Here is a 26,224-nt window from a genome sequence, read left to right as displayed (position 1 = left end):
ACAGCTGTGCCTCAGGGTCAAGGTTCTGGCAATGCATCATTACCCTCCCTTGGAGGTGATTTCATATCCCAGCATGCATTTCTCATGTGGAGAGGAAATCACCCCTGGGCCGTGCTGAGAGCCAGCAGAGTGTATCCTCCTTCCTCTGTCTCCATCTCTCCCTTCTTTTCTCTGTCTTCAAATCCCTTGTTCACCCTGTGACGGTCACACCCTTACCACCATCCCTGCCTTGCTCTCTTGGCCTGAGTTACCCAGTTACCAGCACATTATTTTATCATTCTCTCAATGACACTTCAGTTTTCCTGTGTTGTCTGTGTATTACATTGTCTGATGGTACTGATGGTGTCTGTTATGTAAATCAAGCAGGTAACATGTTGACATGTAGTTGTCACTTAAAGACAAAGAATGGAAAAATATGAACAAAACATTTTACTCACGTGTGTAGTTGATAACCTTAATACCCTGATATTTACAGAATCACTAACAATAAATCATCCATCTTCTGTTTCCATGCTCACAGAAATATTGAGATGTAAATAACTGATATTAAACGAAGGATAGGGAAGTATTCTTTGTCTCTAAAGAAACTGTTACTTTATAATACATGTTATATTTATTCAAAATTATTCCCATTCTAAACATGTAATACAACTTAATTTGGAAAATTTGGAAAAAATAACTCATATGTATATTATTTTCCATTTTGTGCAAAACAGCATCAAATTATGTGTATGGTCATTATGGTTCAGGCTGTATGAACAGTTGCCTTTGAAGTTTCAGCCCTCATGCTGTCTCTGTCTTTGGTGCTGATAGTTTAAAGACGAAGCTGCATTTTGAGCGTCTGTCAGCTGTGCTGAAATGCTGCGCTGTAATCCAGTCAAAGAATCTTTTTTTATTTACAGTCGTTTTTCTTTGTTTAAACCAAGTTGCTTCCAAGTAAACAAGCAGCCAGAGGACATTGTGACTACTCAGTTTTAGATCAATTATCTCTGCACATTTAATAAATGCATGATGGATTACTTTAAACAGTTAATTGGATACAAAACTTTTTTTCCCCTTTTGGCTCTATTTTAAAATGATTTCAACACTATCTTTTTTATTAACATTATTTATCAAATTGCATTAACTGACCAATGCTAAGCTGAGTTCTTGAAAGTAACAACGTTGTAGCAATGACTTCTATACCCTTAGAGGAGTTTTACATAAACCTCTGTTAAACACATTAAAACTCCATGTCAAATGTCAAATAAATAAACCAATCCAACTGGTAAGAAAAGTCAACAAACAGACTAAATGTCTCCTTTTGATTCCCTTTGACTTTGATTTTGCATATCTTTATTTTTTATAATATTTGAGACATTGCATTTGACTAGTCTTGAATGATTCCACATGGATGTCTCACACTCAAACCCACACTGGTTTTGACAGAGTCACTCCTGACCACTGAAGTTTTTCCATAAATAGAGAAGTGCATTTAGGCTCTGAGCCAACAGACACTGACAATAAATAGCAGGCAGTGAGAATGGCATGTCACAGCAGATCACATCATATCAGGAAACAATAAATAGCACTTTCTTGTTAGCGCTGCAGTATTATGTCGGTGTTTCTTTTTTTTATGATTTACATTCTTGCTTACATCACTTCCTGCAGAACATTCCTGGAATTCCTACTGTTTATTTGAAACACATGGTTTTTTAACTGAGGTTCATTGACAAAGCTGAAATAACGACATTTTAATAAAAACTGATATTATTTTGAAAATAATCTTTAAGGGGATTTTAAATATCAGTACTGCTTACACTATTACCTCTATACATTACCGCTGTGCAGATATTTTTGTGCTGATACATGTAATAAACTAGTTTGGTTTAAATGAGGGAAGTCTGACTGACCTTATTTTGAGCAATAAATTGTTAGAGTACAACTGCTCATGAGTCAGTCCTAACCTTACAGTTGAAGCTGTGCAGTAATATTGTTCTAGATCAGTATGTTACATTGCTCTTGCAGCACCCTGAATTCTTTACCTCTTCCATTATGATGCTTTTGGTTGAGAGTGATTCATCCCTCCCAAGCTCACAAGCTTTGAAACAATAACCCAAACATGCATCTTTCTGGTCTCTTATTCCCATCTTCCCCAAGCTGATGTTAATCTCTTTCTCCCTTAATGTTTTCATTGCTCTTTGCAATATTTACTATTCATCCTCAATCTGTCAAGGTCTATTTCCTTTCCTAAACAAATTTCTGTCTTCCCTGCTAATCCTTACTTAATAATATCAAATGATGCTTCAATGCTTTCTTCTTCTTCTTTATTAGTATAGCACTTTTTCACATCAGTATTGCATTTATTGGTTATGTGAGTGTGTGCAAATAATCCCATTGTCTGCATCATTTCCAACATTTATTTCCATAAGAAGAACAAGTAGGGATGAGACTCTTCTCAAAGAGGGTGCTTCAACAATAACACATAAACAGAACATCTAAAGGACAGTTATCTGCAAAGGCATTTCTCACTTCTTCTGTTTATTGAAGTTCCTTGAGTCGTGATTGCCATCTAGCTACCAGCCTTTATTTTATCTCTATTTCATTCTAAAATCCTCCCCCTTGTTTCTGACTTTCCCCTTCGAGAGATCTTCCTCCATTTTTCATCCCTTCTTCTTACCTCCCCTTCTTGCTTCTGTTTTCCTAATTTTTCTATCCTCCTGTCTCCCCTTTTCACTCTCATCCATCAGTTGTTATTGAATTTCTTTTTTGGCCATTTTTCTACAGTTTTAACTGGTTACAATGTCGAGTTAGACATACAGTATCAATACACAAAAATACACAAAATTCTGATAAACCATAATAAACACAATCTCAACCTAAAGATACATTTTCCATTCTTTCTCACCGTTTCTGTCAAACACATTATTAGATGCACACATAACCTCTGCCCTCACTGAGAGTGTTCCTTGTCTCTAATAGCTGCTAACTCATTTAGCATTTCATGTTAGCTCAGCCAGATCCAATTACAGCAAGAGTGAGAGTGAAGTTTGAGTAGGAGGCAATTTAACCTCCTGACAAAGAGAACTGTAACACATGGCTCCAATTCAATGATATTAACCACGCTAGGATTGTACAGTGGAATGCAAAGTTTAAGAGCTCATGGACAGATTTGTGTAAGGCCCAGTTTTTTGGATGAAGGATGTTTTCAATAGATTTGAGCAAGAATATCTGCAAAGCTGCATTGTACTTCTTTACACTTTGCTGTAACACAGAGCAGCCATAGTCTGCTATCATTAACAACCTACATAAAATGATGAAAATAAAGTAAATTGTCTTATTTAGTAGGGAAGGATATAGGTTGATGAAAATACCTTTTTAGTTGAAGTTTTCTTGAGTTTAAATTCAAAGCATAAAAAGGAACAAAAAATCATGGACGTCAAGATGATGTCTAAAAGATATTATAAAACGACTCAAAAACAACTAGTTGCAGGACTGTCTTTCGCTTATTCAAGTACTCGAGGGAAACCTAGACATCCCTATCAACAGTGCCACTCCCCAACTCATTCTTGGGGATCCAAAAGCATTCCCAGGTCAAAGAGGACATGTGGTTCCTCCAGCAAATTCTATATCTGCACTTCTCTAAATGGGATGTGCCTGGGAAAGCTCCAAAGGAAGATATCCAGGAGGCATCCTAATCAGATGCCCAAACCACCTGAACTGGCTCCTTTCGTTCGGAGAAGCAATGGCTATCCAACAAGTCTCCCCACCCTATGCCTGAGGCATAATTATCATCTACACAGACAACAGAGAGCCAAGAGTAAAGACGATGCCATCTTAAGGTTTTGAATTTTACTTTATGAGGTCAGACACGTTTCTGTCTGTTATGTTTTTCCCCAAATATTTGTTTAACATAGAAATATGTTTGGCTGATTAAGGCAGCCTGTGTTTATGTGAAATCAACCAAAACCATGTTCCTTCATTGTATTTCAACTAAGCTTAATTATGTAGATAATGTTAATATCCAAATGACAGGCTTTTTTATTTGTTAATACATGAAGAAAAACTTTGTTTTATTTCTGTAATGCTGGAAGTGTAGCATTTTATGCATATATTTGTGTGAATCTTTGTTTACATTGTCTTTGATGTTATAGAAAAAAAAAAAGTTTATTGTTAAAAGAAAATAGAAATAAAATAAAGACCAGAACTGGAAATCATTTAACTCTAACTCCCTGTGTGTCACGGAGTGACATTTCTGGACTTTATTTGTGGCTTTGTGTTTGTTTACCTTTTGCTTTGATTTTTCTATTTTGGTTTTTGTATCATGTTTTTCTTTTCTCCCTCTTCCGCCTCCTAATGTTTACTTCTTAAGTTCTTTTATGGTTGTTTTCTTATTACTTTGTATGGTTTATTATTATTATTATTGTAATTATTATAGTTCTTGGTCTTCCCTGGATTCTCTAGTTTTATTTCTCTTTAGTATCTTTGTGGTTAATTGTGTTTTATTTCTTCCTTTGCACTCTTCTTTTTTTCTGTTTCCTTTCCAGTTATTTCAGTCAGTATGGTTAGGTTTGTTTACTTGTGTATTCAGGTTTTCTTTATGGGTTCTTTGTTTGTTCTCAGGTTGTTATGGTTGTTGTTCCTATGTTCCCTCTAGTTTCTCTGTTTACTTTAGTCATGATTATTCTAGTTTTCTTATTCCCCATTTGACTATTTATCTTTGTCTATAGGTTTGCTTGGTCTGTGTTTCTGTTTATTGTTTATTAGTTACTTTGCCCATCCTCAGTCTTTGTATTTGTTTCACCTGTTCCTTCTGCTTCCCTGCCTCCTTGTCACACCTGTTCCCTGTTCCGTTGATTATCTGCCTTTGTTATCTTACAGTATATAAGTTGGTTTTGTGTCTTTGTTCAGAGCTGGTTCCTTGTGTTCGTCACACCTCGTTATTGTCCATGATTATGCTTTGTTTTTTGCCACGCCTTGCCTTGGGAAATCTGCAGTGATTTTTCTATGTTTTTTGACTTTGTAAATAAATCGTTGAATTACAAAGATGATCCTGCCGAGCTCTTGTCTGCACTTTGGTCCGATCCAAAACCACAACGTGACACCATGTAGAAAACCAGACACCACATAATTAAAAATGATGCAGAAATCACCATGTGTCAAGACATAGTCAAAACTTACAAGAACCCAGAAAAAGTGGAATAATCACGTTAGAATTATCTGGGATCTTTCATGTCTCAATTTCCATCTAGCAGTGTCGGTGTATTAAAAATGTTCATTCTGTTTAGAGGGGTTCAGTATCTTGCATTGTAAATTAGTATTGTAATGGGATTCACACATTATCATTTTTTCTTTTCAAGTTTTTCTGCACTCTGCTGTACCTTGGAGTTCATGGAAGGCCAAAATTAATAAAAATAAACAACAAGCTAATTCCAAAGTACTTGCTCATCATCTGGCTCTCTTTTATAATGTCTTTATTATGATATGATTGTGAATATATTCACTACATAAATGTTAATACCGTGGGGATTTACTGAGCTCTGCAGGAGGTATACCACACAAAAGACCTATTTCTGAACTAAATTGGATTTATGATTAATTTTTCCATGACAGACAGGTACAACTCAATAAACTGGAATACGTCTTCTGATAAGGCTTGTTTATCAGCCCAAAAATACCTTTTGAAAATAACCTTTAAGCAAGAATTAAACAAACTTTTTATTAACATTTCTATAATAAAATGTTTTTGTTTTTTTTTATTGCTGGTTTAGTTTCCTATTCCAGAAATTAATAAATGTCAGTTTAATCAGCTGTAACAGTATAACCATTATATTTAACAGAAATAAAGGTTTGAAAACATCAGTCTGTGTGAAATTAATCTATACAATGTGTTTCTCTTAGTGAACCTTTCAATAATCTAATTAACTGAGATGCACCTGTAATAAAGTGTAAATTACAACATGACTACAAAATATATCTGCTTGTAGAAGTCTTAAATTGTAACAACTTTTAAAATTTTCTCGAGTTACAAGAGCAAACACAGAGCCCCTAAAACATTTTTATCTAGAACTTGTGTCTGTGATATTGTATATGTATTTTTATTTAACAAATGCAACATATTTTGAGTGATCCTGGAAAGGATTCTTCAGCTAGTTGCAGTTGAAGTGTCTCTTTAAAAAGCAGAATTTGATGTATCTTTATTTATCACAATTCATAACAACATATCACCTCATTATCAGTAAAACTCTTTTTCGGAAGGCATACAAATTATAAAGCCGATTAAATCTTTATTTGGCAACATATATTCGTCAGTCTCTTTGAAATTACTCTTGCACACACTCCTTCCCATGATTTCATCCTGTTCATTCTCTGTCTCTCAGTTCTTTGTCTCTTTCTGTGACTGATAGCTGCTGCCGAGATTTGATCCACACTTCTCACTCTTTCTCCCGCTTTAATTAAAGGAATTATACATCAAGAGTCAAATGAAATATATATAAATAAAGATGGAGATGGAGCTTGGCTTAATTGAGGAGACAAGAGGATAGAAGTGATCGTAGCCCAGTAGGGCTCCTTTAAACCCTGCATGACACTAAGGTAGATGAAAGGAGCTTCTATTGCAACTGGTGTGTGACTGGAAGAAACACACTGCGATGTATTAGTTTTTTTGTCTTTATACATATGACGTCAGATAGTAAATGTTGATATGAATCATGGAATTGTTAAAAAGTAAAGTGCGTTGTATAGGAATGAACAAATGAGACCTCTTTTTACCAGCAATGTCCTGCTCTGATCTCAAGTACTGGCTTTGTGGTCTTTTTGGATTAGTTGAATAGTCCCAATATGTTGATCTCTGTGGTCATCCTACTTTCTACGATTTTATGTCAGTTGCACCTAATATAGTAGTTCTCATATAAAGTGTTGTGATGAAATATGCCAAGTTATTTAAAGGTCTTCAAACCACCACAGACCTACTGATGTGTTGATCATATAGATGGTAATACTTTGAATAGCTTTATATGTATTGTGCAAGTCTGTGCTTTCAAATAATGTAGGTATGAGAATGGTATTATATCGGTAAATAGTTTATCTAATTCATTCTCAGGGACAGAAAATCTTTATTGATTCATCCTTACTTGTTAACTGAACTTTTTCTTAACCACCATTTCGAGCCTGTTTCTTATAATTTGAAACGTTTTGTTTCTTGTACTCTGAGTTTTAACATGTACATCCTCAGTCTACCTCCTAACACAACCTGTTCCCTTCAACATACAGTACAGACCAAAAGTTTGGACACACCTTCTCATTCAGAGTTTTCTTTATTTTCTTGACTATGGATATTGTAGCTTCACACTGAAGGCATCAAAACTATGAATTAACACATGTGGAATTATTTACTGAACAAAAAAGTGTGAAACAACTGAAAATATGTCTTATATTCTAGGTTCTTCAAAGTAGCCACCTTTTGCGTTGATTACTGCTCCGCACACTCTTGGCATTCTGTTGATGAGCTTCAAGAGGTAGTCACCTGAAATGGTTTTCCAACAGTCTTGAAGGAGTTCCCAGAGATGCTTAGCACTTGTTGGCCCTTTTGCCTTCACTCTGCGGTCCAGCTCACCCCAAACCATCTCGATTGGGTTCAGGTGCGGTGACTGTGGAGGCCAGGTCATTTGGCACAGCACCCCATCGCTCTCCTTCTTGGTCAAATAGCCCTTACACATCCTGGAGGTGTGTTTGGGGTCATTGTCCTGTTGAAAAATAAATGATGGTCCAACTAAACACTAACCGGATGCAATAGCATGCCGCTGCAAGATGCTGTGGTAGCCATGCTGGTTCAGTATGCCTTCAATTTTGAATAAATCCCCAACAGTGTCACCAGCAAAACACCCCACACCATCACACCTCCTCCTCCATGCTTCACGATGGGAACCAGGCATGTAGAGTCCATCCGTTCACCTCTTCTGCGCCGCACAAAGACACGGTGGTTGGAACCAAAGATCTCAAACTTGGACTCATCAGACCAAAGCACAGATTTCCACTGGTCTAATGTCCATTCCTTGTGTTATTTAGCCCAAACAAGTCTCTTCTGCTTGTTGCCTGTCCTCAGCAGTGGTTTCCTAGCAGCTATTTTACCATGAAGGCCTGAACATTCAGTCTCCTCTTAACAGTTGTTCTAGAGATGTGTCTGCTGCTAGAACTCTGTATGGCATTGACCTGTTCTCTAATCTGAGCTGCTGTTAACCTGCGATTTCTGAGGCTGGTGACTCGGATGAACTTATCGTCTGCAGCAGAGGTGACTCTTGGTCTTCCTTTCCTGGGGCGGTCCTCATGTGAGCCAGTTTCTTTGTAGCGCTTGATGGTTTTTGCAACTGCACTTGGGGACACTTTCAAAGTTTTCATAATTGTTCGGACTGACTGACCTTCATTTCTTAAAGTAATGATGGCCACTCGTTTTTTCTTTACTTAGCTGCTTTTTTCTTGCCATAATACAAATTCTAACAGTCTATTCAGTAGGGCTATCAGCTGTGTACTGTATCCACCTCCTGTACAACACAACTGATGGCCCCAACCCCATTTATAAGGCTTGAAATCCCACTTATTAAACCTGACAGGGCACTCCTGTGAAGTGAAAACCATTTCAGGTGACTACCTCTTGAAGCTCATCAACAGAATGCCAAGAGTGTGCGGAGCAGTAATCAAAGCAAAAGGTGGCTACTTTGAAGAACCTAGTATATAAGACATATCTTCAGTTGTTTCACAATTTGTGTTCAGTATATAATTCCACATGTGTTAATTCATAGTTTTGATGCCTTCAGTGAGAAGCTACAATATTCATAGTCATAAAAATAAAGAAAACTCTTTGAATGAGAAGGTGTGTCCAAACTTTTGGTCTGTACTGTATATCTTCACATTTTATGCATTAAAAAGATGAAGTGGTGTGTGAGGCTGAATTTATTAATTATCCTTGAAAATTAAAGGTATTTTGAACCTTAACAATGCAATAAAAACATATTCTATATAAAAAAAACATTGTATTTTGGTGGTTTATTTTCCTCTCTGTGTGTTTTTGAGCAAGTGTATTGTATTTTACCACATTAGTATTATTGCCGTGTCCAATCCAGCATTTGGCTAAGATTTTAAAGTTTAGGTAGGATAGATTATTCTGCAGGTTAGTTACTGGATCACCTTTATGCTGTTGCAGTGAGTTAGTGTTTTATAAGCTGGTTTAACTGAAAATAAGGCTTGTAAATGATTAGCATTTACAAGTGCCAATTAGAATATTATTGTAAAGTTAATTTATTTCAGTAACTCAAATCACTACGTGAAACACATTATATTTATTAATTACACACAGACTAATGTTATTAAGCCTATGTTTCTGTTTATTTGTTTATTTATTTGTATAGGAAGGTCTCTTGAGACCCATAGTCTCATTTACAAGCTGGACCTGTTACATACATCTACAACAATTAAGTAATGTTAATTATGATGATATTCCACTTACAGCTAATGAAAACTTGACATTTAATTCCTTGGAAGATTGGAATATTAAATCAAACCAAAAAAAAAAAAAATTAATACAGAAACATGGGCTTAATGAAAAGTGTGTTTGATACCTGCTTAAAGGTTATTTTAAAAAAGGTACCTTTAATCCAACAAATGAGCATCATTGGAATGCAAATTTCCTATTTCCTATTTAGAGATGCATGTCTGGAGAATTATTGTATAACGTTAGCATAATATCTTATGTGATGTCTAAAATTTATCTGCACACATATACTGGAGTTCACTGATCATCACTGGTTTCATCCTACCTTGGGTCCTTTTGAATGGAGTCGATGGAAGGTGAACGCTGCAGGCTTCCTTCAGGTGGTAGGGCTGGTCCAGACTTGCTGTAAGGAGATTCCACCACTGAGGGGCAGTACTGCAGGGTGCGGTAGGGGTCTGCCACATAAGGGTCTGAGCCATAAACATCTCCGCTTCCTCCACCGGCGCTTGAAGTGTATCCTGGCCCCACTGTGGCATAGTTGTTGGTCCCACCACGGCTGTAGCTTCCTGTCCCAGTACCGTGACTCGCGGTTCGCTGCAAAGGGGTGGAGTCGACACCAGGGGAGGAGGGTGCTATGGGGACAAAGTACGGACAGAGGACATAACTTAGGTCACGGACATGGTTATGGACATGCATCATCAGGTCTATAGAGGACAGTAAGGGAGGGAAGTAGAAGGAAAGCAGGACAGGACAAAAGGCAGGTGTAGAAAAGGAGAGGAAATGCAGAAAGGCAGCCATAAAGAAAAACAGGTTTCTGAGAAAAAATAACAAAATTTTAATGCACTTGATGATTATTAAAAAGAAAAATATATATAAAAAATGTTTTTATTAGTTTAAGTTTTTTTTTCTACAATTAAATTAAAAATTTCTTCAGTATCTTAAACACTTTTTATTAAAAGTGTTAGGTTTCTTCTAACATCTTTAATGTGTTGTGTCACCACAAAGACTATTCATCGTCAAGTTATTGACTAAAATTGAATAACCTGAAAACATATTATTTATAATAAGTAAGAGGTTCATGGAAGAAATCTATTGTTTTCCCACAGAAAGACATTTAGGAAAAATTAATCAAAATATTACAGTCCCAGCTTCTCATTAGAGTTGCACATTAAATATGAGTTTACTAAGAGATGTAAACAGCCAGTACAGACGTAGCAGCTTTCTTCTTCCCTCTATATTGTTCATGGATCTGCGATATATCAAGATGTTAATGTGGGTCTAGGGGCTTTGTTCTTCTAGCTGTAAACACTGAGACAAACTGTGTGAAGGACGCACATCTCATCTGTCTTTCGGACAAAACTGTCTGCGGACTTAAACACACACTCACACACATACACACTCATTCAAAACTACAGAACATATCTGTTCTTCAGGAACTGAGTGATAACTCACAGCCTTGAAATCAATATGTGACCATGTGATTAAAGCTTTAACACAGACCAAAGAGTCTCCTCTCAGTCAGAGGGCATGTCTGCTTGACAAACTGTAGACACACAAACTGGAGCGTAAACACTTAACATAAACGCATACATGCAAAGATAATGACATCAAAAATGAAAGAACTTTGAATTGTGTGTGTCTGTGAGTGTGTTCCAATGAGTGTCTCATCATTTTGTGACCAACCAGCTTGCTCTTTAGTGCTCTCTTGAGAGCTGGCATTTGCTTGACCTTCACGGCCCTCTTATAGCTCTATTTACCCCGTCTCACACACATACTCCACATCTGTATGATACATGAGAACACCCTCTAATACAATCACATAAAAAGCCTCTTTTTATTCATTTTTTTATATTTAGAAACATTAAATAATCAAATAATGGTGCCATCTTTTCTTTTCTGGCTTTAAAAGAAAGATAAGGGGGAAGGTTGTTTTCATGAGGTATTCTTCCAATGTCATACATTAAATATCTAAACAGTTTGTCAGGAAAAAACTAAGGGACAGAGGAGCAGCTTAAAAAGACAACAGGGAAGTTAATGGTGTGGAATCACTCTCATCAGAGGCAAATCCTATACTCTTTAAATAGTGTCCATAGTGAGTCTGTCCTTCTCAACATCTCATTAGTAGCCAGGGCTGTAGGCTAACACTACCAGTTTCAGTGTGCACTCACTGAGAGACGTGACATTCAAATAGGACAAACCCCAGAGCAAAAGAAGGGATGGAAGAACGGCAAAAGAAGGAGCGGGCAAAAAAATCTCACAAAGAAAAAAGTGGCCTGTCAAATATTTTTGTCCAATAACATGAGCTGTGACCAGTGAAAAGGAATATTCTTGGTCAAAGTCTGAAAAAGGGAACTGAGAAGGCTAGTAAGGATAAAATATAGATGTGGTAGAGGACAGAGACACAGCCACTACTTATTCTTAAGTAATGCTTTAAATTCACTTGTTTAGCTTCTAAATACATTTTATTCCATTTCTATTGATCCTCATCAATAAATTTGTTAATACCACTGTTTCTCTTTCTCTTTTATATTTAATATGAAACTGACTTTACTATTTGACAAATGAATTGACCATTAAAGCTAATACAGCCTTAATGCAAATTTTTTGAAGGCAGGGGCATACTTACAAAGCCTTGCAAAATGTGCAAAAATGTCAATTTTATTCCAAACTTATTAAACAGTGAATCAATATGCTTGGCCTCTTTCAAATCCTAAAAGCACAGGTATAAAGAATTCAAACATGTTTCAAGTGTAATATTTGTGTGCTTCTTCATACTTCATACAAATGTTGCTGTCCTTGAGCAGACTCACTGGGCTGAGCTGCATTCCTCTGATGTATTTGTAAAGAGCCCTGTTTTTATTAGAATATCTCACAGCAAGTTGTTCTACTTTTTGTTTTTGTAAAATTCAAGGTAAACTATGATTTTAGACGGTTATAGTAATTCTTTTTCTAACAAGTCAACAGCAAAATATCAGTTGCCAGGGTAGTAAAACATGCACTGGTGTGAGAAGTTTGTCATGGCTGCGGTTTACAAAGTAGCAGAAGGCAAACTCCCTTTACGGTTTCACAAAATATTAGGCATATCATGAAAGGTGGCGTGTTTGTGTGTATATGCCAGCAGACACACAAACACATGCATGTTCCACTAACACCTCTCACACCTAACACTCTGGCAGTGTGAAAATGTGTTTGAGAATAAATAAAGAGGCCGGTCTATCTTAGTATTCCCTTGCTTGGGCATAGAGTAAACAAACCGTGGCTGTGCTCCTGCTGGCAGATTTGCGACGGAAAGGGAAACTCTATTAGTCATTTGACACAGTGATACCTCTGCAATTAGCCAGTCAGCTGAGGGGCCGCCTTACTTAGAGCAGGGCCAACTTTCTTGTGGGCTGCAGCTGAGATGAGGGAGCCCTTGCTGAATGTGTAAGAGATGGAGAGAAGGAGAATGGCAGAGGAAGGGAAAAACTAATAAGGGATCAAGCTAATCCTGAAAGCTTTTCATGTCTATGTTAACTTCTCATTCTTTCATCTCTGCTTCCTTTCCTTTTAGGTGTATTCTGTCACTCTTTTTCCACTATAACTCTGCATATGTGCCCTTTTATCTTTCTTTGGTGTTTTCTGTCCCATCTGTCTTCACCCCGATCCATTTCCTCCCTGCAAATCTCACTGCAAACTTCCCCTCTGTGATACAGCCCTCCCTCTCATTGCTGTGGCTTACACATTCTTTGCTCCCATGCTTTTTGTCTGTCATTCTCTGTCCATCATCACTTCATTTCATGTTCATCTCCCCCTTTCTTCGCTAACAACCCCTTGTCTGTCTAACTTTCTCCTTCCCCCCTCTGTTGTGGTTGTAGTAGACTATGTGATCAGAGCTGAGGACATGTCCTTCTACTCGACATGCTTCAGTGCTCAGCACGATTACACAAAACCCTCAGTACAGTTTATACATCTTACATAAACTCACATCAATGCTAGGGTGCACAAACAAGAGTTTCTAAATATGCAAGCGACTGATGTTAACTGAATCTGCATGATTGTATCATACAGGTCATTCAATGTGTATAAACAGTCTCACTTAAAGTTGCCATAAAATATGCTTGCCAAAGCTAAGTATGACCAACACACACACACACACACACACACACACACACACACACACACACACACACACACGCACACACACACACACACACACACAGCTTGGATGTGAGTAAGGATGACTTTTTCTCTCTTTTTATCCCTGGGAGAGCCTTTCAGCCAACACACAGCTCTTGATGTTCCTAAGCTGGAGGCACTAGTGCATGTGGATCTTCCAGAAATGCCCTTCCTTGTAATTATAGTGCAATAGGTATACTATATTTTGTAATGTTGAACCTGTAGGAGACTTGGTTTAATGTGGGGAAAATGCAAGCTATTTCTCAGAGTTCACCACTTAAGACACAGCAGGGGCTTCAGGCCAGTGTTTTCTACAAAATGATTATGCTTTTAATGGACAATAGTGAAGGCGACGTTTTTCACTGGACGGTTATTCTAATCTTAAATGGCCACATAAATATGGATTTGCAAAGTCACTTTGAGTGTCTGAGCATATTTTTAATTATAAGGGGATGTTTTGATGCCTGGATTGTGAACTAATATCCAAATATATGCATGTTACAATAACTATGACAAAAGGAAAAATATATATAAAAATATATATATATATAAATATATATATATATATATATATATATATATATATATATATATATATATATATATATAAATAAAAAAATAAAAAAATATATATATACATATATATATATATATATATATATGTATATATATATATATAATATCCTTTTGATGCATAAGCATGTTGGAGTTTGAGGTGATACATGAATGTTAAATTTTAAAATGCTTTTAATCAAAATCAATCGAGGTCAATCAAAATATACATGGCTTCTTGAAGTTGCAACCCCCACTTGAAGCTAACCATGAATACATCCCCAAAAGAAGAATCTCAGAAGAAAACAGAGTTTAATTTTCCATGGACAGATAGCTTTGCCTTCACTGCCAACGACGCTGGCTTATTTGTGTGCTTGATATGTGGCGAGAAATTGGCAAACAATAAAAAATGTAACATTAAAAGATGTTCAAAACAAGCACAAAGCATTTTTTGAAAAGCACCCAACTGAAGATAAGCAAAAGAGAGCTATTTCGGAACCACTATGGAAGGTTGAGCAGAGCAAACATACTTTCAAGGAGTGTATCAACTCTCCAAACTCACCTACAGCTGCTAGTTATTTGGCAGCCCATGAGATCGTAAGGAGGGGGAAGCTGTTCAAATAATCATGTTTGGAATCAATCCAGCATAGGGAAGATCAGCATAGAGCTTCAAAAACAGAGGTCACATTAAACATGTATGAACACTAGCATTTAATTGGGTATCACTTTTTTTATGATAAAGTGGGCTACGTTTTATTTTAATTTGATACAAATACGAGAAGGACTTAACAAGGCCTGCATAGTTCAGTGTTAAATTTATTTTTAAGTAGGCCTACACACGCACAATGCACTTCTGTTTGTTAAATTCAATTATTGTCAAAGGTAAAATAATTCAAAAAAATAAGAAAAATGTAAAAGTTTATTAGATGTGTGTCATCTTTTGGAGCTCCTGACTATTTTTCTTTGGTGGAAGAGAGAACAAATGGCTCTTGTGGTAATAAAGTTTGCAGACTGCTGAGTTGGACATTTCATAGATGTTTGTCTAAAATGTCTGTGAATAACTTGAACCTCTTCAGGACGTATCCTGCATTTAACTCTGAACAGGACAAACTGGGTACAGAAGAAAAGGATTTTATCAACTTAAACAGAGCGTAATGTGTGTGCAAAGATGTTAGCCTTGATTTAGGGTTTTGTTTTGTTATTGCCACATTCAAATTATAAAAACATGTGCTCCAAACATACGAACATGACCATTCAATGTTCTATATAATGCCCTTGTGAGGAAAGTAGGGCTGCAAATAACAATGGGCTTATAAGGAGGGAGCCGAAGTTATAGTTTACAGCGTTTGCAACAAACTGTAAAAAAAAATATTAAGGAGAAAAGAGCTGCAAAATTTCTGAGAGCACAATAAAAAATCATACTCCTTCTAACTGTTATTACATTACAGAAGGTGAAACCGGAGAATATGAAAATTATGTAAACTAAGATACTACAAAATGGAGGCGTGTGTGTTTGTTTGTGCTTTGTGCCAACGTTTGTTGTTATTGGCATATGCATGGACCTTCAATTTCTATTCCATTATGAAAGACCTGGGTGGGGTGAGGAAAATGTCATATGTTCTCCCAGGGAGAAAATTGTGCTGATCTGTCATGTAAGTCAGAGGCATTGAGTTTGTAATTAGGCTTTGAGGCCTCGGCAGGAACGCGGGCTATTGTACAAGTTTTGACAACAGCATAGTAATTCAACTGGATTCAATGGGAACAAACATGCTTTTAGTGTTAAATAGTGTTGGATATAAGGTCAAAACATACAATTTGGAAAGCATTTTATTTGTTTTATCTATTGAAAATAAACTCAGCAGTTTTAACTTACATTATTTCTTCCGTTTACCGTTGTTCTTTTTTTTGCCTCAATAATTAAACGGAGATTGGACTGACTTTTAGTAAACAGAAAACTACATTACCACAGGGTAAACATTCACTAAGTTCAACAGTTTTCCAAATAAAGCCAACAACTCTTAACTCCTGTACTTTCAACAGCGAGCTCATTTTAGTGTTTCGCTGACAAACAAGACCAGTCTGATTGGATACGACTAAGAGCCAAGTGAGTGACACGCTTCAGTAACTGATATGTTTCTTCCAAAATCTTTTAAGAGTGCTCCTTGAGTGCTCAGTGATCTTTTTACAACCAACACAAACTGACAAGAAGACTTGAATTCACACAATCAACATAAAACTGCATTCCCTGTATGTTTCTTTAAAATTGACTTTTTTGGAAAATAATTCGTTATGATTTATTGAAATGTTTGTAAAGTGTCTCTCAGCCAAAATAAATAAATGTATGTTATTTATGAGAATATCTTATAAAAATCTACTGTTGCATACTGAAAGACACAACTTATACTTTTAAATATCTAATTGACTGCTATTTATATATATATAAAAATAAAAAAAAAACTAGATGAGCTCCTGAGACTGTAAATATATTTAAGTGGTCACTGAAAGCCTTGACCTTTTCATACTTTTGGTATCTTGTTTATTTGGGTATTAAAAAGGAGCTGTTTGCCACATACTGACCATGCATTCATTACTTATGTTTGGGACGCTTCATACATTTAGTAACCATAAAATTGAAAACAATTGTGTATACTTTATTCATAATCTACATTAAGGACATGATATTATACCAATAAATCATTTCTACCAACAGGTGCTCATCAGTGGCTATAATTTGTATTATTTTACATGAGCCAGCTGACTCAGGTCAAAATGAAATAAAGTGTAATATGAAATCTTCAGAAAATAATAGAAAATAAATCAAATTCTAAAATAATTTTGATTATTTTGTCCTTGTTTATCCCCACAGTTTATCAAAGGTACAAAAGAAAACAGGCTGGGATGAAATGACAAAGCATTGTTACAAAATGGGGGTAGGAATTGGAGAAGGGGTGCAATGACCCATATTTGGAACAAACATTTATTCATTTTTTAACTACTGATTATTCTGCAAGGAGGATATATTCAGTAAATACTCAGCAGACCATTCTGCAAAGGACTGTTATTCATAGCTACTGTGTTTGGTGTTCAATTAATTTTCTCAAAATTTGTAACAATCCAATGTTTCATTTGAAGCCTAACAAACACTCACATAATTCTGGAGTCAAATCCTGATAATTACTTTACCTCATAAAGCACAAAGAGCAAGGGGCAGATTAACAATATCAAGCTTTTGTTGGTCTGACAGCAAATGACTCCGACAATTACTGACCCTAGTACTAGCAATTTAAATTGCTCAACCAATGATCAGAGTTTATTTTCAATCTCACACACTGGGTTAAGAGCATGGCTGTAATTTAGGAGACTAACACAGTGATCTAAAAAGCATGAGCCTGGGTACAGTAGAAACTGTGACAAAAGGATTAGGTTTTGGCCAACTTTTTTTTGACCAATTCCAGTTTGTTATGGTTGGACTGGGCCAATCTTTAGTGGCACATCTTGGTTTAGTCGATGTAGCAGTGTCTGATTCTGGTGTAGTCTTATGAACTCAAACTTAATCGGTTGATTAGAAACATCTCATTTATTTTTTGTTTGTGTAATGATTTTTTTATATGAAACTAATAACATGTGATTGGTTTATTAAACGTTTTGCTGGATTTTACTTTCTATTTAAATACAAGTTGTGTGGTTATTTGTAATGACTCTGAAGAAGGCCGCAAGTCAAAATGCCTTGGTCTGTCAATAAAGTCTGTTCCAAGTACTTCAAGTGTAGCTAAAGTTTTCATCTTAGCAGTTCGTTTACCTTCTCCATGCACCTTGGAGGTTGGTGAAGGTGTGCCAGAAACGTTTGGACCTCTTTATATGTTAAAACTAACACATTACTGCTTCTCAAGGACCTACACATGTTTTGTTGTCCGATGAGCTAACCGCTCCCTCCTACTTCCCTTTTTCTGAGAAGATTACTCAATCCAGCTCTCCATCCGACGGGTCCGGACTTCCCTAAACCTGAAAGGTCTCACTAAGCAAGTTTACTGAAAGATCTGTTTGAACTGGTGTCAGAAAATGACACACCTAACTTCTAACAGCCTACATCCAGAAGTCTCACCCTTCCTCAGCTGGTGGTTTGAATAACCAAGTAGCCCACAGTAGTCATCCAACTCTCAACAGTCATTTCTGTTAACGGCTGTTCATTCCCTAATTTTACAACTTGCACTTGGTATATGGGTTAGGTTGATTTAAGTGACATGGTACTAACAAAAAAACAAAAATAAGGTGACTCAAATAATTGACTGTCCACAATTTATCTAGATTTCATATGCTTTCTTTAATTAGTAACGCTCTTGCAGGGTTCAGTAACAGCTTAAATTCAGCAACACATGAACTGAAAAACAGAAAGGAAGCAATCAACTTAACCTATCTTTCCCTGATGCTGAAACTAGTGAGTATGGAGAGGAGGCTTTGAAGACAGAGACTCATTCATGCACACGGTGGAGATGAATTCTTCGGGAGGCAACAAATAGATTTTCTTGGGTGGAATGACAACTAAAATCTTTTGTTTTCTTCCTCTAAGCAAACAGGCACTGATGCTCCAGGTCTCGAGGGTCTATTACTGATATTCAGTTAAGTACAACCAGAAATGTCATTGTCATGTGTCTCAATAGTTACTGACTTCCAGAGGCTGAAGGGTTGAAGGAAACCCTTGAGGTATGATTGAGGTTGGTTCTGGACTTCCATAAGCCTGAAACTCAGAGCAGTCAGTAGCTCACTGATCAAGTTCACTTCAGTTGTCTGGGTAAAAATGCAGTAGATGAAATCAAATTCTCAATTATGAGCCACAGTCCTTTCAGGGCACATGGGTTGATCCTCTTCAATGCAGAATTATCAGAGGGGCTGAGTCTCCTGTCCTCTGATTCATATGTAGCGTATTTCTCCATCCGATCTTGTTTGCTGGTCTTCTTCGAGGAAACAACTGGTAGTTCCTCTATTCTTACCCATTTTATAGAACATTTTCACCAAACTTTGTGCTTATTGGCCAGTGGTTGTTGCCATGGCTGTCCCATTGGTCACCCGTGCCATAAGGTGATCTATTCTTTGGAATTCCCCAAGTCGTGCGCTTCACATCAGATATGCCATCATCACCTCAGTCCTGAGCCGTCTGCTGATCTCTCCTCTGATCTGGCTCTCACCTCAGTCATCAGCCTTGTACTGTAAGCTACAACTCTCACTTCCCCAATTCCTCAACATCTGCTTTTTTCCTGTCTCACTCAACAATACACTTCCTCTTGAACATAGGCTTTATTTATTACATTGGTGCTGCTCAAATTTTTAGTTGCAACATTTTCTCCAATCACAGTTTAAAACCATTACTTCAACATCATTCTTTCTTGTTCATACATCACAAGTGATTATAAGTACTTTTCTTACACATGTAGTTGATCACAAAATGCAGTAGCACTTACGATTATAAAAACTCAAACCTTATTGCATTTCTATTCAGCAATCATACAATTTAAAAAACATAATTCCATCCACAATCATTGATATATGGCTAACATGGTTTTTAAAGAAATCATCCTTTTTCTTTTAGCCTCAATCAGTGATACACTTCTGCAAATGAAAAGAGAATACATAACTCCAAATGTGCCTCCCAGACTTCACAGCTTTAGAATGTGAATATTTACTGATTAATATTTCATTGATTTAATTGTGAGGGTTTAATTAATTTCTCCAGTGATGCAGGGAAGGATCTCACCTCATTTTGACACATGCCAGATGTGAAAATAAGACGACACAATATGAAAACTCTGTTTGCATCCGCAGAAATATAACATAAAAATGTATTATCTATATCCCTTTCTGCTCAGTTTTTCTACTGTTAAAAACCAAAAATGAGATTTGCATGTAACTGATTTCTGTTGAAATGTGTATGCAGAGTATACTAGTTTATATACATTTTGACATACATGTGAGTGATAGCATATACAATCACAGAAACCTCTTTGAATCTTTAAACCTCCATCAACTTAAAAGGAGTGACAAAAATATACTCAAAGACACACCAGCTTAATAGATCATAATTAGTATGATAAATCAGGCCTGGGCAGCAAAGAACATGTGCCACATGAAAGTGAGCCTTTCCTTTATCTTTGTTTTCATTGCAGGGATCTGTCACTTTCCATATTTAGGAGGAGTTTTGAACTTTCTCTGCCTCCTGGCCAATAGATGTATGTTAGATGTGTGCACCTTTTCCTCGGTTATCTCTGAGCTGATGCTCTCTTGGGCTTGTTTTTTTGTCTTTCATCTCTCTTCTCTATCACCCTCTCTTTTCTGCCCCCCTCATTAGGATGTTAGATCTCATTAAAGAAGAAAAAACTAATTTAAAGGGGAAAGGGGATTGGTTTAATGGTCTGATGTAAAATCCTCCACATATTTCAGTCTCTCCTTGTTTGTGCACAATCACACCAGTGAATGCTTCAAATTCAATCAAAAATGATTCAAACACACAATTACACAATTACAGATAACACGAGAAGATCTTCTGTTTCAGGGGCTGTATAGTGTTAGTTCTCCAACCTAACTTCTAAGCTATGCTATATTGTCATGGAAAGACAAGTATACAGTGTAATGCATGTAACAGAAAGATCGACTTGAACGTTGAAAAACACTTTCTAGAACTTACACAGACATGAAATTAGATCTAAAGACACAATCCTCAGTTTATGGAATATAATTTATAGTTAACTTCAACCAGCATATCTGTGTAAGGGCCTCATTTGCAAAACATGCTTAATTTAACAACTAAACAAAAAGGATTTAAAAAGCAAAGTTTTGTGTTTTTTGATATTTGTTTAAATGTTTTCTGGATTATTAATTGTTAGTGGGTAGTGGACTTAAATGTGGAAATCTTATCAATACCAGTAAGTCAACCTTGCTAAAAGAAGCACCTGATAATTAATAGTGGCACTGAAACAACTAATTCAAATTGCCACTACCTGGGCCACATGCAGACCTAATGATAAGCCATTAAGGAGAAAAAGAGCCACATCAATTCAGACTGTTATTCTCAGTGGTCAGAGTCATTAATACGAGCCAAGACAATTTTCATTACATAAAAACTGGAAGCACAAAGGTAATGCAAGATGAAAGATTATTTAAAAAAAAAAAAAAAAAAATCAGAAAACAGTGACAGGAGGTCAGACAAGAGGTAAGAAATTACAATGAGAGTAGACAATGTGGGTACAAAACATACTGAAAGAGACAAAAATCAGAAGTAGTAGCAAAATGAATGAGTTCACTATGTAGATGGAGAATGTAAGACTTTATATGTGGAAGTAAAAAAGAAAAACCCTTTGGAACATACAAGGCTGTGAAGGAGAAGCATCACTCATCCTGTATTGCATCTGAATAATTTGAATGCATGTGTACAGTGGAGACACTGTGGCCAAGTAGGAATAATTGCTTAAAATAGGCCACATTAACCTGTAGTTCTCTTGGGCACTGCCCTAGTTTTACTGAAGAATGAAATACTTAGCATTGCTGCCTACACACATGCATTACACATGTCACAAAACAGACATATTCATACAACAAGTGCAGAAATTTGTGTATTTGCTGACTATATTGAACAGAAAAGTAAAAGGATTTAGGAAGTATTTGATCCACCAACATAAATCATCTTTAGATACCCCTCTGGTGGGCTGACAAGAAAAATGGTCTTTAAGTTCAGTTTTACCTAACTTTATATCAGGCTTTAGGACATCCAAAAAAATAAAGACAATAAAATTGCACGAAACAATTCTGTAGAAACATGTAGCTGTATGCAGTACCTTTCATTAGAGTCAGATACTTTGCATGCATACATAAGTTAATTTACTGTAGGTTTTATGAATATAAAAGTTTAAGTTTAGTTTTAGTTTGTCTAAGGCTTGAAGTAGAAAGTGTAAAGCTAAGTTTTAAAGCACAGTACACACAGCACAATAAAATCTAACCAATAGAGTGTAATAACACAATAATCCAATCCATATATTACTGTATTGTACTGTAATTCAGTGTATTGAATTTAATAAATGAGGATCTGTCCAAAGTTGTCTATCTAACGAAGTAAATGACTATCAAATTCATAATGTCTCAGCCTATATGCTGCTAAATTTCCAGTGGTTGCCTAAACAGTTGACCTTTGAGAGTGTAGAAATTGGAAGAAAGGCCCATGCATCAGATTTTTTATGTCAAGTAAAATCAGTTTGAAGATTAAGGAGAAAAGATTTAACTCGTGGTTGTTTTGTTTGCTGTGTAAACAGGAAATGGTTTAGCCGTCATGCTAGATAGGAAGACCTTTGGTGGTGCATATACACACACACACACAAACTTGTCCCATCTTTAAGGATATAATACATGTCTTGATAGTAATATTTTTCAATGCATTGCTTGAAAAACAGTTGCATTATGCTTTTTGTACCTGGTGGGCAAAAAATATAATGATAGGTCAGCCAGGATTCAAATGGGTCTGCAAAGTCAAAAGTATCACACATATTATAAATAATCTAGTAAATATATTGAATGATATAAAATCTATAAAAGATGTATTACTATTGTTTCAGTTTTTTTCCTGTTCCTCCTTCAAATTCATTTTTGTTGGACAATATGTAACACATCTAATTTTTAAAAGTGCATAGAAATACTGTTCTTTGCTGGCATTAAATAAAACAATATAGACCTACTGATTAAAACTTGGTGCTGAACACCCACAGAAACATCTCTTCCCTCTTCAGCAGGAGAATGACTTATAGTATTAATTACATTGATCCATGCCAGCTTAATGAACCAATAACGTGAGCTTGCCATTGCCAAGAAAAGGCACTGACATAATTAATGACTTACCGCTCACTATGTCAGCACAACCCTTATCAGTTCATTATGTGCCATCACTCAGTGCATTATGAATCCCTATTAGACAGCTTTTCATTGCATATAGTACGCACATGACTTTAAACACGGTGCATTAAGACCAAGTCTTCAATTCAGTGGCACAGAGAATACAGTGTGATGTTCATTTTTGGTTTGTTGATTTAATGCTGAATTAGCTAAAAGTACAGATATATTAGTGAATTAGGTTTATAGCAATAGTTTAGTGAATTTAATGGAAACAACCTGGAAAATTAATCAAAACCTACATCATAGAGAGTTGCTTTACAAAAGCCTTATTAGTTGCATGTATCTAAAAAGCACTCTGTTGATTTTTGGAGCTGCAGTACACATTTGCTATGAGGGTTTTCTTACTTTTATTATTAAGGCCAAATTGAATTATGGAAAATGCTACATTCTTCTTTTAACTTGTCTCATTTTCTTTTCTTTGCCAATTGCAAAGGTGGAATGGTATGGTACAGTACATTCTGCTTAAATATTTCTGGATCCAATTTATTTAATATATTGCTGTTTGAAAACAAAATACCATCACTCTACAGTCTATTTTCTTCAGATATTGACACTGTTTGAATTCCTCCATATTAGAGGAAGACTAAAATGTTTTTTAGAAAAAAAAAATGCTCGAGGCTTAAAGACTACCACTTCTTTTGAGACAGAGATTGGCAAACTCTATGACTGCATATGTATTGCTGTAATTCTGACCCACATGCTAAGGATAGTGATTTAGTCTAGGTTGGTGAATGATACAGAGGAAGATGTGAATGTGGTGTGGCAAACTTTTTATGTTACTATGATACCATAATGGGATTAACATGGCGTACCAAAACTCATATTGAGATAAGCTCATTGAGAGCATATTAAAAATACATTGCAGGCAACAATGTAGTTGTGGAGGAATCTGTAAAAATGACTGTGTGGATTTGATAGAAAATGTGTCCTACTGTGTTTTATTACAAATGAAAGAAATTTGTATTTGTCATTGCAAATTTATGTGGCTCCTATTTTTTTTATTCTCCATTATGTCGTTTCTAAAGTTGACCATTGGGTACAGTTTCTAGAAATGTGTAGGAATGAGAGAAAAGAAAACAGGTAAACAGATATTAAAATGAACATCCTGAATGTAGAAATGCTTTTTAGGAGTAAAAATCAAGCAAAATCACACAGTTGGAAATGACCTCTTTTTTTTTTGGGCAAATAAAATGTTTGAGGCTGTATCAGATTTTCTATGTGAAATTACCTCTTCAAGATAGAAACTGGTGATACCTTTATGTGCTGAGCCTCTTATGTAGAGCTGACCAACCATCTGAACCCATAAAGTATGAGCCCTTGTGTGGGTTGACATCTTGCATTGTCCATGCAGTGGTTCTGCTTTGTGAATAACACATCAGGCTGTTTGTACTACAAGCTACTGGCATCACAAATCAACACAGGGGGAAGTACTTTAGTATTACTTTTTCAAAACTTGACTGGTAGACAGTGATAGCTAGTATTTCTACGGGACCAGCTTGCAGAACTCAGCTTTTCTTAGATTTAAAATAAATCCAACAAAAGTATTTCACTAAAATAAACTGACAGTTGTAAACAGGAGAAACAAACAGTAAATGAAAAATTATAAAAAAGAAATAAATAAAAACACAAATGTAAAACACTAAAAAGGTCTTGACACAACTTCAAAAACTGGAATAAGAAGGAACTGAATTAAGGAAAATAAACATATTGATATTTAGAACATAAATAGTTCTGCTTATGATAGTTAATTTCAGCTCCATCTATTATTTTTCTACACAGCCAGGTTCTTGATCTACAGGTCCTTCTCAAAATATTAGCATATTGTGATAAAGTTCATTATTTTCCATAATGTCATGATGAAAATTTAACATTCATTTATTTTAGATTCATTGCACACTAACTGAAATATTTCAGGTCTTTTATTGTCTTAATACGGATGATTTTGGCATACAGCTCATGAAAACCCAAAATTCCTATCTCACAAAATTAGCATATCATTAAAAGGGTCTCTAAACGAGCTATGAACTTAATCATCTGAATCAACGAGTTAACTCTAAACACCTGCAAAAGATTCCTGAGGCCTTTAAAACTCCCAGCCTGGTTCATCACTCAAAACCCCAATCATGGGTAAGACTGCCGACCTGACTGCTGTCCAGAAGGCCACTATTGACACCCTCAAGCAAGAGGGTAAGACACAGAAAGAAATTTCTGAACAAATAGGCTGTTCCCAGAGTGCTGTATCACGGCACCTCAGTGGGAAGTCTGTGGGAAGGAAAAAGTGTGGCAGAAAACGCTGCACAACGAGAAGAGGTGACCGAGCCCTGAGGAAGATTGTGGAGAAGGGCCGATTCCAGACCTTGGGGGACCTGCGGAAGCAGTGGACTGAGTCTGGAGTAGAAACATCCAGAGCCACCGTGCACAGGCGTGTGCAGGAAATGGGCTACAGGTGCCGCATTCCCCAGACCTGGGCTACAGAGAAGCAGCACTGGACTGTTGCTCAGTGGTCCAAAGTACTTTTTTCGGATGAAAGCAAATTCTGCATGTCATTCGGAAGTCAAGGTGCCAGAGTCTGGAGGAAGACTGGGGAGAAGGAAATGCCAAAATGCCAGAAGTCCAGTGTCAAGTACCCACAGTCAGTGATGGTCTGGGGTGCCGTGTCAGCTGCTGGTGTTGGTCCACTGTGTTTTATCAAGGGCAGGGTCAATGCAGCTAGCTATCAGGAGATTTTGGAGCACTTCATGCTTCCATCTGCTGAAAAGCTTTATGGAGATGAAGATTTCATTTTTCAGCACGACCTGGCACCTGCTCACAGTGCCAAAACCACTGGTAAATGGTTTACTGACCATGGTATCACTGTGCTCAATTGGCCTGCCAACTCTCCTGACCTGAACCCCATAGAGAATCTGTGGGATAATGTGAAGAGAACGTTGAGAGACTCAAGACCCAACACTCTGGATGAGCTAAAGGCCGCTATCGAAGCATCCTGGGCCTCCATAAGACCTCAGCAGTGCCACAGGCTGATTGTCTCCATGCCACGCCGCATTGAAGCAGTCATTTCTGCAAAAGGATTCCCGACCAAGTATTGAGTGCATAACTGTACATGATTATTTTAAGGTTGACGTT

The 26,224-nt window shown here is 36.5% G+C and overlaps 1 protein-coding gene across 7 annotated transcripts in view; it reads right to left on the bottom strand.

Annotated features, from left to right (window-relative positions):
* Positions 1 to 26,224, bottom strand: part of ctnnd2a (catenin (cadherin-associated protein), delta 2a) — a 363,719-nt gene that overhangs the window by 126,020 nt on the left and 211,475 nt on the right. For all 7 annotated transcript variants that reach the window (XM_047350531.1, XM_047350532.1, XM_047350528.1 and 4 more), the window contains one exon: positions 9,792 to 10,098. In XM_047350531.1, the coding sequence (XP_047206487.1) occupies positions 9,792 to 10,098 (307 nt within the window). The remainder of the gene's footprint in view (positions 1 to 9,791; positions 10,099 to 26,224) is intronic.

This window comes from Girardinichthys multiradiatus, chromosome 21 (genome assembly GCF_021462225.1).
Source record: "Girardinichthys multiradiatus isolate DD_20200921_A chromosome 21, DD_fGirMul_XY1, whole genome shotgun sequence".
Classification (NCBI taxonomy): Eukaryota; Metazoa; Chordata; class Actinopteri; order Cyprinodontiformes; family Goodeidae; genus Girardinichthys; species Girardinichthys multiradiatus.
The sequence above is the reverse complement of the archived record's forward strand: the minus strand, read 5'-3'. Positions and strand labels throughout refer to the sequence as shown.